Source organism: Dioscorea cayenensis, unplaced genomic scaffold (assembly GCF_009730915.1).
Source record: "Dioscorea cayenensis subsp. rotundata cultivar TDr96_F1 unplaced genomic scaffold, TDr96_F1_v2_PseudoChromosome.rev07_lg8_w22 25.fasta BLBR01000234.1, whole genome shotgun sequence".
NCBI classification, from domain to species: domain Eukaryota; kingdom Viridiplantae; phylum Streptophyta; class Magnoliopsida; order Dioscoreales; family Dioscoreaceae; genus Dioscorea; species Dioscorea cayenensis.
Genome location: NW_024086625.1, coordinates 12414 through 25421, shown reverse-complemented (window position 1 = coordinate 25421; position 13008 = coordinate 12414). Strand labels below are relative to the sequence as shown.

The window sequence follows — 13008 nt, the reverse complement described above, 5'->3', positions numbered from 1 at the left end:
ACAAACTCTCCTGAAGTGGTTGGCATGGTTCACCCAATTCCATCAAGGGTAAAACAGTCATTTCCCATTATTTTATTTTATTATTATTATTTTTATTTCAACCGGAACAACCCACCCTCGGATTGCGGCACGATCACTGATTTACTGTACCCAACAATATTCCATAAATTCTCAAATTACATTCAAAATGACAAAAATACCCCTCCCCGATTTGTCAAAGAATTCCGGGTCAAACTTTCGTTCTGAGCCAATTTTCTGTACGGATTTCTGCTGATTTGAAGCTTTGTTTCATTAAACCCAAAAAATAAACAAATAAACAAAAGATAAATAACTCAAGAAGGCAAATCTCACTAGAAAAAATCTAACAAGAAGTTAAGTTTCCTCAACATGAACATGCATGTACATACACAATAATGTTAAGGTTTCATGCAGCACAAGAAGTCCAACCAGTTCATCAACTATTATGTTATGATGGAGCACCTAGATAAGAAGCCAAGCGCAATATATCGCTGAAAACTCCTCCGGCGGTGACTTCAGCTCCAGCACCGGGACCACGAACAATCAATGGCTGGTTCTTGTACCTTGTCGTAGTGAAAGCTATGATGTTATCGGAGCCGGAGAGTTGCGAAAATGGGTGATCTTTCTTGTATCTCCTCAGTTCAACCACTCCATTTTGATCAATGACATCCACAACTCCAACGTATCTTAGCACCTTCAAGAAAAAAAAAAACCCGAAGAAATTAAACTAGAACTTGTAAAAATATTTTGCGAAACAATCTACCTCTCCAGAAGAATCTGCGTCATTTAATTCCTTCGCCAACTCCCCGTCGAAGTCCGGAAGCCGCTGCATGAATTCATCTGCTGACGAACTTGCCTGCAGATTTAAAATGGTGTTATTAAAAGTATGCGATCGGAGAAGCAACATTTAATCTGCATGTTCCTTACTCTTAATGGCTCCGGTACCAGGCTTCGAACTGGAATATCAGAAAGCTCCAACTTTAGACCACACTCTCTTGCGAGAATTATGACCTGCAACCAAATCATACAGGCAATGCTCAGTATTTTTTACTAGTAAGAAGGAAATCAGAAAAAGTTGTCACCTTTCTGGCGACATCAGTTCCCGATAGATCATCTCTTGGGTCCGGTTCAGTGTAACCAGCTTGTTTTGCTTCGGCAACCACATCACTGAAGGCTCGTGATTGAACGAAGTTGTTGAAAATATAACTCAGAGTGCCACTGGTAATACAGACACCAACAACAAATATAAACTCTCAGCTTTCAACCATTAAGTTAATGCAGGAAAAATAGACCGATGACCAGCATGAACTGACCTAAAAATGCCCTCAATTCGCAGAATCTTATCACCAGTTTCGAGGAGTCCACGCAGTACTGATAATTGGAAGACCGGCTCCAACAGTTGCTTCGTAGAAGTAGTGAGTGTATGATTGGCGCTGAAGTGCCCTCAACTTCAAATACTACAGATGGGGGATGTAGGTATTAATCAGAAAAAAAATTTGTAAATAGTAACAGAACTTGATGCCTGAAATTGTGACAAATCTCTGCGTAGCAGGAGTAAGAGCATTGCACCAAATCCATACAAAATGAGACAAATTTAAATAAATCTTTTATCAGTGTAAATGGCATTTTTGTTGATGCATTAGAATTCACAAAGACAATGATCAAAGATGGAAAATGATGAAAATACAAGATCATAAGCACATGGTTACCGGATCAAGGGGTCCAGAGTTGGCCTTTTTGTTAGGAGTAATGACATGAATTCCTTTACACAACCAGTCATAGTAATGGTTTGCGATGTTTGAATCAGCAGTACAATCTACCAAAACTGTATTTGGGAAAAAATGATTTTCATGCACAACTTTCACAAATTTTTTGAGGTCAGCTTCTTCCGCTTTTTCCCCCATAATTTCTTTCCACTGGGATAGGTCTATCTCATCTATCCCTCTGAAAAAGAAAAAAAAAAATGAAAAAGTTTTACAAGGAAACTAAAGAAATAAGCAGATGATCCTTGAAAAAACATAAGACTTTTGGAGTTACTGGTAAATGAATGGGCATAAAATTTATAAATAGCCAACCAGAATTCATTATCATGTTGTTCTCGACTGTCAAGAACTTCAGGAAACAGTTGTACAGTAAAATAGAAAAACAAGTCCTATGCATCACAACCTTTTTGTTCCAATAAAATAATATTAACAATTAGAATTGAAAAAAATGTAGAACCCATTTTAAGTATTTAATTTGTTATATGCAATCAAACAGAAAATATAAAGTTCACTTATTTTAAGAAAAGAAGCTTACGTATCGCTAAAGATCATTTTCTTCGAACCAGTGATTCCCATGACACGCAAAATCAATGTTAAATTTTTCCTTGAGCGCTGCTGCCTCGTGAAGAAACTGGCATCTGTTATTCTCTGGTTGAAAGTAACACATTCTGATATGATATAGATTGCTGAAATTGGAATCTGGCACACATCAAAGATGGAACTGACTAAAACTTACCAAAAATTGAGAACACTTCAAAAATATGGCACTACGCTAAAACTTAACATTATCAGGAACTTTATAATTTTTCAGTACATCAAAATTAATAAAAAAAGTTTGCCTCAAAATTTCAGATTTATATTGAAAACAAAGGCAGAAATAATGCCATGATCCTGAGTTATGACAGAAAAAATCCAGTATCGCACTTTGCTTAGAAAGTTATGCAAAAACATGCAGTGGTGGTAACTTCAGAGTTCTCTCAGATAACTCTTAACCACAAGTATTGAGATTCAACAACTGGAAATATAAGCGGCCTTCAAAAATATTCATCAAAAATCTGCTGTTAACATCAACTCAAAGACAATAAAAACAATACTTTCTTAAATACCTGATCTTTGAGCTGGTTGAGAAGAGTGGCACCAATCAAGCCTGGACCGATTATTCCCATTGCTAGTGTTGTTTTCGAGAGATAAAATCTTGAATGAACAGCCCTAAGACCTCTGACGCAATCCTCTTGCTTCAGCACCAAGGTAATATTATACTCACTACAACCTTGTGCTATGGCTCGCACATTTATGTTGGCCTTAAAATAGAAAAATAACATATCAGGACGTTTTATCAAGTTCACCAGCAATAGAATTCTTTAAAAAAAGTACTAAATGTGATTCACAAACCCAGATTGATTATTCCCGATCATGCCAGTATTATATAGAGAGTACCTTTGCTATTGCATCAAACAAAGTAGCACTGACTCCTGGGGTGCTCGCCATTTTCTGGCCAACTGCAGCCAAAATACTACAACTAGGAATGACCTCAACCTGAAAAGAGAAAGCAGTCAAAGAAGAAAAGTGAAGAACATCAGCATCACAATGAAAGACAGGCAAACTATATGTATCAAAAGAAAGTCTATCATTGATGAATAGAGAATATCAAACCAGAAAATCTATAATAAATGAAAGAACAAGTAGAATAGAAGAATTACAGAGTTAACAAATAAAATGATCAAAAATAGGGAACAAGTATCAAACCTTAGAAAGCCTCCCTGCGACCAGAGCCTCATGAAATCTATTTTGTAAAGCCTCAGACACTGCTCCAACTTCTTTTTCAGGGACCGCAAAACATACAGAGTGTTCACTACTCGCCTGTAAAATAACACCTTGTTTATTATTGGAGATAGTTTAAAGAACTGTGAACAAACAAGAAAAAAAGAAATGGTGAAGAATACCTGAGATATCATAATAACATTGGCACCAACAGCTTTTACAGCACCAAATATAGCACTTGCTGTGCCAGGCACACCAGCCATTCCAGTTCTGCATGGAAATAAGGCAAAAATCATTGCATACTTAAATAATATGCATGCCACACTTAATCTGCAAGGACAGGTCATAAGATAGCCTTACCCCTCAACATTTACAAGGGCCAAGTTATCTATAGTAGCAAAATGCTTTGACAACTGTCTTTAAACTTTGTCCGTTCAGATTTTTCATCTGGAGGCTGTTGGCAAATAATTGTTCCTGGGGCAGAAAGATTGAAAAATATTCCTAATAAGAATAGGAATATTATACTTCATCACTGGAATGATGGTGCGTGGATGCAGAACATTTGCTCCAAAATATGACTGCATATAGAGATAAATTTCTTTACTAAATATGCAAACCAGTACCAGAAGAAGTAAGCGGCTATAGAAGATTAGAAGCTCACCATCTCCCCAAAGCTTCCTGATAAGATAATGTCCTCAGTATCACAGCCTCACTTACTGCAAATTGGCAGAACTTATCAAACAACCGCCCTTCCACTCATTAGATTAAATATGAGAACAGTACAAAACAGTTTTGAAGCAGTATTAAGTGCGGTGTATCAAGATAAACTGGAATTTATACTGGAAAAACAACACATTGGAGTTAGATGTAATTAAAGGGCAAACCTTTTCTGGGGTCGGCACTATATACACCATCTACATCTGTCCAGATTGTCACTTGACTCGCCTTAACAAGAGAACCAAATATTGCTGCTGAGAAATCACTTCCATCTCTTTTCAGAGTTGTAGGAATATTTTGGGGTGTGCTAGCAATGAAGCCAGTAGCAACAACAGTCTCTGCGGAATGATGAGAAAACCATTTTTTTAGCCTTTTTTCAGATTCTTCAAAGTCAGGGTCTACTTGATTGGAACTAGTAGGATTAACAACAAGGACATCCCTTGCATCCATCCAAGTGCATGGCCTTCCGCTCTGCAATGATAGAGAAAAATTATTCTCAAACTTCAAATTTGTCAAATTATAATAGCCCGCAAATTTATTGAAGCAAACCTTCTTTATAACATAAGTCAACATTTGAGCAGACCATAACTCCCCATGACCCACAACAAAGTCTGAAAAAGATTCTGTTGCATGACCGGCTGCAGAGCACATGGATCATCTTAAGTGTACACAAAAAAGGAAGGGCAGAACTATTTAGGTATTAGCAAAAGTGAATGTTTTTTTTGTAAATAAGCATCTATGAATGCACAAAATTATATATTGATCCATAAATCTAGTATATTTAGATATATACAAGAAGCATATCACAGCAGAAACAATAAATTAAACCAAGAAAAGCATAAGAAAGATAGACTACCAAGAGCAACATATTAATATTCCCAGGTGAGAGGCTAGTTTGAGGTAAAATCAATTAAATGAAAGAGACAAATACACATGTTCCTATTATCTTCACAGGCTAGAAAACCATTTCAGTATTGATGTCTATGTTTAGGAAAAAATGGACATAAAGCAAGAGGTCTGTGAATACCTATATAAATGGCACGGAGCATTGCTTTAAGGTTGCTAATGTCACTATGCAAGTGTGACAAAAAGGTTGCAAGATCATCTCCAGTTAGAAGTTCCTTTGCTGTCAACATATGCTTCTCAAAAACACCATCAAGTGCAGACATGTAGGAATCATCCCTTGACTGAGCCTTGAATAAAAGGTCATAAAGCATATCCGTCACTTTTGACATTGCAGAAACAATTATCAGTTTTCTTTCAGAAGGATCACCAAGGGATATATCTGCAACACTCTGAATCCTTTGGGCAGTGCCCATACAGGTCCCACCAAATTTATGGACAGACCACATGGCACCTTTAGGAAGGCCATCTTGAAGAGTTTGGTCAAATGAAACACCTATCAAAAGAAATCCAGAAAACTTACTTTACAATATTCTGGAGAAAGGATGAGTTACAGCGGGATAAATGATAAGAAAGAAGCAGCTATCTGAAGAATCAGCATTTACACAGACACAGGACTAGTGGATTATGTACCTGTAATGGCAGCAGAGATTTGGCTACAGGATATGCCCTTACTTGTAGTCTTTGAAGCTGAAGCAATTCTATATGGTAAAGGAGAGAAAAAACAAAGAATGAATGTTTGTCAATTAAACAAGACTCATACAAGCATCCCCCAGCAGAGGTATCTAATATCAACGGATGTAAGATGCTGAGGTAAAAGAACAGGCAAAGGGACTCAAATATAACACAAAATGTTTGGAAGGGCATCTGATTTAAATGTGCAAAAGGCATCTTGATTTTTTTCATTTCTTATTACTAATGGAAGTCCAGTTCTACAGAAACATGCCTCTTTTTAAATTTTCATACAATCTTCCTGATTTACTTTACATAAGTCGCACAGCATTGAAAAGGCTACATTCTCTTATCCTCATGTTGAAAAAGGTGTGGTGATATTCAAGTATTCCTAACATTACTTCAATGCTTGAACCCTTTTCTTCAAAAAGAAAAAGTGTAGTTTAGCATATATGCTAAATTATGAATGCAACGGAAAGCACTCACCTTAGAGCATGCCCGCATCCCCACCTTCCCACTTTTCCCTGATGGGGACAGTACAAAAATGGATTGCTGCACAAAAATTGAGCACATAATCATGTGAAGTTTGTAAACATGCAGCATCTGAGCAAAAGAATTTTTAACAGTAAAAGAAAAAGGAGCAGAAAACAACAGGCAAATCTCATTCCTCATTAACACAATAAAAACTAAAACCAAAAAAGAAAAATGGTATTCAACTAAGAAATGTATAGTAAATGGTAAGCCATCATTGTGTAATAAAAGAAAAAAGGTAACAACAAAAATGCCAAAGAATATCATTGTGCTACTAAGAATCAGGACAGCTGTTCAAATAAAAGTCTTGAGCTAAGATTCAAATAGCAATGTCCACGTTTTTAACAAAATTCAGGCAATGTCAACATTGAAGTTCACAACTCATTCTAGCACAGAAACCAAGAGGAAAAATTCACTCACAGCAAAGACTTTCTCTCGGATATAAATTCAACAATGCAGTTCTACATATTGAGTTCGAATTTAAATCAGAAAAGCATCAAAATAAATACTCGTACATCACGTAGTCACTCCATATACAGCGGAAAAAAGAACTGGTCAATGAGAACGATACAGATAAGGTTTGCTACTAAATAACTTTTAGAAAAAGCACATCAAATTGAAATTTTGCTCAGATTATGGAAACTGCATTTCAATCAAAGATCAACATCAAAGTACTGATGCACAATCAATCAAGTTACAATCCAGTCCTTCCAAACAAAAATTCGAACAAAAACCGTCCTGGAAACAACGCAAAATCAAAAACTTGGAACAGATATTCGACTGGCAGCAATCAAAAACTCAACATATAAAAAGTTAAAATTCCCAACTAACATTCAGAACGAAGGTCACAGAAAATGCATTGGGATTCAAATTACTCTCAAAATGGAATAAAAGAAATTAGCGACCAAAAATGAAGCCTTTAGATGGGATTTGAATACCCGCCGTAGTTTCTCCGCAACAGCACTTCACGGGCGACCACCGGCGACGACGCCGAGGGCGAAAGCCAACCCGAGGGACAGCATTGGGCTTCGTTTCAGAGAAAAATTTGAGATCTTTCAGTCACGGAGTGCGAGCTTACGAAGAAAAAAAGCCTTCATTTTTTCCCCTTTGCTTGAGAGAGACGGCGGAGAAGCCTTGGAGTTCGCTCACAAGAGTGTAGGGTTTTTAGTTTAATTTTTACTAGATTCTTTTTGCATTTTAAACCCCTAAACAATTCTTAAATTAGTAATACTCCATAATAAAGCTAAAGTCATGTGTTGGATTTGTGTGACTCATTAGGCAGCAACTAGCAAGATTCATGCATACTAATAAATAAAAACATCAAATCTTAATTATTTTTCACTCTTAGATGATGTCCATTGTCCTTAGGATTTATCAAGAGACACATGAACATATAATCACTTGGAAAGAAGACAGCCCCACAATGTCTCCAATAGAAAAAATAAATGGAAATTTAATAAGGAAATAAAAAGAATGAAAAGAATGCAAAGGGCTTCAGAAAGCACTGAGCACCAAATCCCATTCATTGGTATCCCAGATTTGCAATCAATTTCAAGAGAGCACATTCCCCCAAAAATAATGGGCTCAAATAACCAAAAAAACTCTCAATATTATTTTTGGTCCCATTCCAAAAGATTCCCCACATCACCAATCCAATTCCCCCACATCTTGTCAAACATCAAAAGCCAACCTTTCTATCTTTTTTTTTTAAAATTTTTTATTTTTCCTTTCCCCCCAGTGCACACAATCCTTTTTCAGTACTCCAAAAAGAAAAATAAATAAAGAGAAGAAGTTTTAGCATTGAGAAGCAATACAGTTTCCAAAAAACTAGGAAGGTTATGATCACAAGTTGCTGTTTAATGTATAATCAAGCTAAAATACTTTCTTTAGCTTGTACTTATATTCTTAATACTGTAGTGATTTGCGTTCATTTGTCAGCTCAGCATTTAGAGCTTGAATTTTTACCAGTTGATTTTTAATTTTTTTTGAGTTAAATGAGTTTAAAACTTAAATTTTTCTACTCAGGATTAGCAAAAGATTTGATTTTTTTATGAGTTTAATGTAATAAAAGATTAAATTTTTTTATCAACAAAGCTAGATTAAAAAGATTCCAATTTTACAACTTTACTGTGAGAAAAAAATTCGGTTTTTGGATATGCTTTTGATGTTTCTTTTTTTGATGTCGTTATCAGTTTACTGCAATCAATACCTGTTTTTCAGCTCACGATAAGTTTAATGCATTAAAAATTTGATTTTTTTTTGTGTTTTTTTTAATACAGGATTGCAGATGATTTGAATTTTGTACATTTATTTTTGTGAGAAAAAGATGGAAAACAAAAAAAAAAAATTAGATTTTGGATATGTTATACTATTGATGTTTGTGTTTTTTAAGTTGTTTTGGAGTCCATTCAGAGTACAGTGGGCAAAGCTGGCAGGGCAGGACTGTCTGCCCTTTTAACCAGTGACAGAAAGCCCAGGGGCCAATGAAGAGCTGAGGCCGCCAGTTCACTATTAAAGAGAGGGAACCAACCTACTTTTGGCCTTCCTTCTCAGAGGCCATGGATGGGAAGAAGCAGTAGGGAGGGAGGAGGAGGAGGAGGAGGAGGAGGAGGAGGGATGGAGATGGGTTCAGGCTCTAAGGAGGTTTCTGGGGCAACTGTCTCCAGTGACAACCTCAGTGGACTGAGCATCGGAAGAAAGATCTACTTTGAAGATGGTGGTGGTGGTGGTGGTGGTGGTGGGAGTTCCTCTGAGTCCTTAGCTACAGCCTTGGAGAAACCCCCTGCCCCAAAGAAGGGGAAAGGGGTGGTTCAAGGCGTGCCACAGCCTCCTAGATGCCAGGTTGAGGGTTGTAAAGTAGACCTTAGTGGTGCCAAGGCTTACTATTCCAGGCATAAGGTTTGTGGCATGCATTCTAAGTCCCCTAAAGTGATTGTCAATGGTTTGGAACAGCGTTTCTGTCAACAGTGCAGCAGGTATGCTTTCCTCTCTTCTTCTTCTTCTTCTTCCCCTTCTTCCTAACACTATTTGTTTTTGTTGATGATGATGTAGATGATGTAGATGATGTGATTTGTACCACTGTTTGCATTTCTTGGTTATTGTCGGTGTATATTGTACATAGATTTGGTCTAGGGAGGATTACATTTTTAGCTAGATTTTGAAGCTTGTGCATTACCTAATTGTACATTCATTTTGGGAGATTTTTTGGTGGATTGAGTGTAGTTTGGATTTGATTGGTATGTGTATTCTGGGCCCCCTTGTTTGGTGGTGGGGTTAAGTAAAGGTCTATCCTTTCCCTTTGAATAGTTTAAAGTATGGATGGATTCCTTGTATTGGTTGTTTGTAGAGTGACTTGTTTATTCAAGAATGGTTGTTTGCTTATTCTAATTTTATTGTTTGGGGAAATGGCTTGTTTTGTTCATAGATTATGGGCCATGAGTTTATTTCATTAAATGTTTGGTAGAAATATCATTGCTATACTTTGTTTTCATTCATGCATGCATGCTTATGAACTTTCCTGCCTGATCATGGCTTTGGTTTAGTTTTTGTTTGCTTCACATTGTAAAAATGATTAATTGGGTGGTTAGTTCAGAGTTCAATGGTTTGTTTTGGTGTTTGAAGTTTATATATTTGGTATCATTAGTTGTTATTTGCAGTTTACGATTTCAGTTTCTAGTTTTTCTGTTTTTATGTAATACATATTTCAGTATCCGGGCTTCAATCAGAGGGCTTGAATGCACCACCTTTTCTTATTGATTCATATTCTAATTCATATCATGATTTTCTTTTTCTTGGTATGTCTTTTGTGGTAAGATTGTATGCTTCATCATCCATTTAGTTTTACAGTATGGCACCGAGTTTTATGGCGTGCTTTTTATCGACTCTGCTTCTATGTATGTACCATCTGAAGTAAGTATGGCATTGAGTTTCATGGGTGCTTCTTTATCTAAGTCTGTCATCGAGTTTTATGGTGTGCTTCTTTATCTACTCTGCTTCTATTTATGTACCATCTAAAGTAAGTATGGCATCCAGTTTTATGGTGTAATTCTGTATAAAAAAATCTGCTTCTATTTATGTACCATCTAGAGTAAGCTTGGCATCGAGTTTTATGGTGTGCTTATTTATAGATGTTGCTTCTATTTATGTGCCATCTAAAGTAATTCACCACATGGTATGGTGTTCTTCTGTCTCAGTTTGATGTTTGGTTTTAATTCTTTGATGAAACACAATCCATTGGTTACATGGTGTTTGATATGTTAGCTCTCATGCCATTCAGTTTCTTCCTGTCCAAATTTAGGATTAAGCATAATGTTTAAGTATAGTGACAGTCACAAGATGGTAAGAGTTTTAGGCTGAAATTTCATTGAGTGGACTGAATATACGACTCAGTTGATTGTATTATGTTTAATTGTAATGAGTGTCAAGCATCCAATGATTGTATACCTGCTGTTAGCAAATGCTCTTAGAATGCAATTCCATGTAACATTTTAGTTGTGTTTCTTGAATTTGCCAATGAAAATTAATCTTCTAATATGAGTGTTCATAGTTAGATTAGTTTGTCTAGTTGATGAGGGAGATGTAAATGCAGTTCTATCACCATCTTTTTTTGTTTGTCATTTTAAATCAATGTTGTCAAGCTTTATTGTTTTGATTTTGTATTGCATTGTAGTTCTGAAATCATATAACAAGGAAATTTCTTTTTTCCTTCATTCCTTGCATTGACATTCTTTGCTTTATTATTGTGAAAACATTCAAGATAATGAAGTGCATTACTAATGAAGATTTTGATGACGTTCACTACTACTAGTATTGATTCATGTTGGTGATCTGTGAAAATTTGAAACAATTGTATCAATTCAGTGGACATATTGGGCAATAATGAGCAAGTCCCATAGGATTGTGGTTACAATTTAGTATGAAATCTCACCAATGGAAACTGGATTGAAGAAAGTTATCAAAGGTTTAGGATTATGGAGATGGTGACCAGTCATTGCAAGCAAAAATTAAAAATGAGAAACTTATCGCCAATTTTTCTGATTGTGTCATCCACAGGTTCCACCAGCTACCTGAATTCGATCAAGGAAAACGCAGTTGCCGTAGGCGTCTTGCTGGGCACAATGAACGCCGGAGGAAGCCTCCACCGGTGCCTCTGTCTTCTCGCTACGGGCGATTGCCATCATTGCAAGGTTAGAATCACAAAATTAACTACTTGGATCATGTGTGTAATTAAAAAACAGGAAAAAGACCTCACTCTTTTTCGTTCTGTGTTTGTCAACAGAAGAAAGCACCAGGTACCGAAGCTTTCTTATGAACTTCAGTTATCCAAGGCCTCCGATACGTGAAGTGTGGCCAACCATCAGGGCCGGAGATCGAATTGCTAGTAGCCACTGTCAAGGAGGCTTTGGTCCTCCGACATCCAGGTCCCAAGAGCATGGGGCCCAACAGTACGTGCAAGGCTCGATAGGCGGGACGCTCTTCTCTAACCCAGAAACTCATCAACCCGTCGAATGCCTTGCTGGAGTCTCTGACTCCAGCTGTGCTCTCTCTCTTCTGTCAACTCAGCCATGGTGCACTTCAACCAGAAGCCAAACTCCAACAATGCCAACCAGCATCAGCTTCGAAGGAGCACTGATGGCTCACCCAGTCTCCGGCGTCAACAACTACCAAGCAGTCCACTGTTATGATTTCCAAGGCCATGAAGTCCATCATGAGATGGGAACAATGCAAGTCTCACAGAACGGCAATGCTCATTTCTCCGGTGAGCTTGAGCTAGCTCTTCAAGCTCCATCCGGTCGAAACTACGATCAATCCACCCACTGTCACTGCCATGGCATGCATTGGTCTCTTTGAAAGCCTTTTGACTGTCATTGCTGCACCATATGTCATGGATCTAAAACCTATTTAAATGCTTGTTGCATTCTCTGTCCTGCTGACAAGGCATATTATGTTTGTGTTTTGCTGTTTGTTGTATGAGATCTTAATGATCTAAAACTCAAATGTGTGCTCTTATTTTGTGTCTAGATTTCAGGGAAATCTGAAACTCTTAACTGTTGTGTGCAGGAACAAGCAACTGTTGTATTTCTGATTGAATTACTGTCTCTCACTTATTCTAAATGTAATTGATCAGAATCAGAAAAAAAAAAAATTACACAATTTTGTTTCTTTGACAAATGATTGGACATTGACAAAAGCCACCATAATTTACTCATGAAAAATAGCCAAAAAGTTTCTTTTGCATCGGTTCAATAATTTTGTACCAAAAGAAAGCTAGGTGAAGAGACAAATGCCTTTTGCAATGTTCAATAATTTTGTACCAATTCATGACTAACGTTTCACCACCACACATGCAGAAACACAAGATATCTATGAAGGAACACAAACAGCTGAATGTTAGATTGAGAGATAAAAATAATTGATGAAGAAAAATACAAATAGTCGAAAGATGCTATTGTTGATAAATGTTGTACTAAGAAATCATTTATGACGAATTGACAATATGGTTGATAAATGTTGCACCTTTAAGTCATTCATGTCGATATGAGTATATGAAATATATATATATATATATATATATATGTTTCATCATCTTACAAATGCAAACAAAAACCAAAGATATGTTGGTTTATGAGCATATATTCTACAT

The 13008-nt window shown here is 36.7% G+C and overlaps 2 protein-coding genes across 2 annotated transcripts; one reads left to right on the top strand and one right to left on the bottom strand.

The window, feature by feature from the left end:
* Positions 1 to 328: 328 nt before the first annotated feature.
* Positions 329 to 7462, bottom strand: LOC120253876 (bifunctional aspartokinase/homoserine dehydrogenase 1, chloroplastic-like). Its single transcript, XM_039262088.1, is given in 24 exon segments — positions 329 to 712; positions 782 to 874; positions 946 to 1029; positions 1101 to 1236; positions 1332 to 1385; positions 1387 to 1475; positions 1728 to 1962; positions 2317 to 2366; positions 2368 to 2400; positions 2888 to 3082; positions 3219 to 3317; positions 3528 to 3641; positions 3725 to 3812; positions 3903 to 3951; positions 3954 to 4035; positions 4037 to 4145; positions 4204 to 4258; positions 4427 to 4730; positions 4809 to 4897; positions 5287 to 5658; positions 5796 to 5863; positions 6321 to 6386; positions 7304 to 7391; positions 7444 to 7462. Coding segments are annotated over 24 exon segments (2817 nt in total). The 3' UTR covers positions 329 to 466.
* Positions 7463 to 8779: 1317 nt separating this feature from the next.
* On the top strand, positions 8780 to 12455 carry LOC120253880 (squamosa promoter-binding-like protein 14). Its single transcript, XM_039262091.1, has 3 exons — positions 8780 to 9340; positions 11418 to 11551; positions 11644 to 12455. Exons 1-3 carry the CDS (start codon positions 8928 to 8930, stop codon positions 12213 to 12215), a joined length of 1119 nt encoding a protein of 372 aa, XP_039118025.1. The 5' UTR covers positions 8780 to 8927; the 3' UTR covers positions 12216 to 12455.
* The last annotated feature ends 553 nt before the right edge of the window (positions 12456 to 13008 follow it).

Coding starts and splice junctions, on each gene's coding strand:
- LOC120253880 (XM_039262091.1), top strand. CDS start 8,928: ATGGGAAGAAGCAGTAGGGAGGGAGGAGGAGGAGGAGGAGGAGGAGGA. Junction 9,341..11,417: donor TTCTGTCAACAGTGCAGCAG/GTATGCTTTCCT, acceptor TGTCATCCACAG/GTTCCACCAGCTACCTGAAT. Junction 11,552..11,643: donor GCGATTGCCATCATTGCAAG/GTTAGAATCACA, acceptor GTTTGTCAACAG/AAGAAAGCACCAGGTACCGA.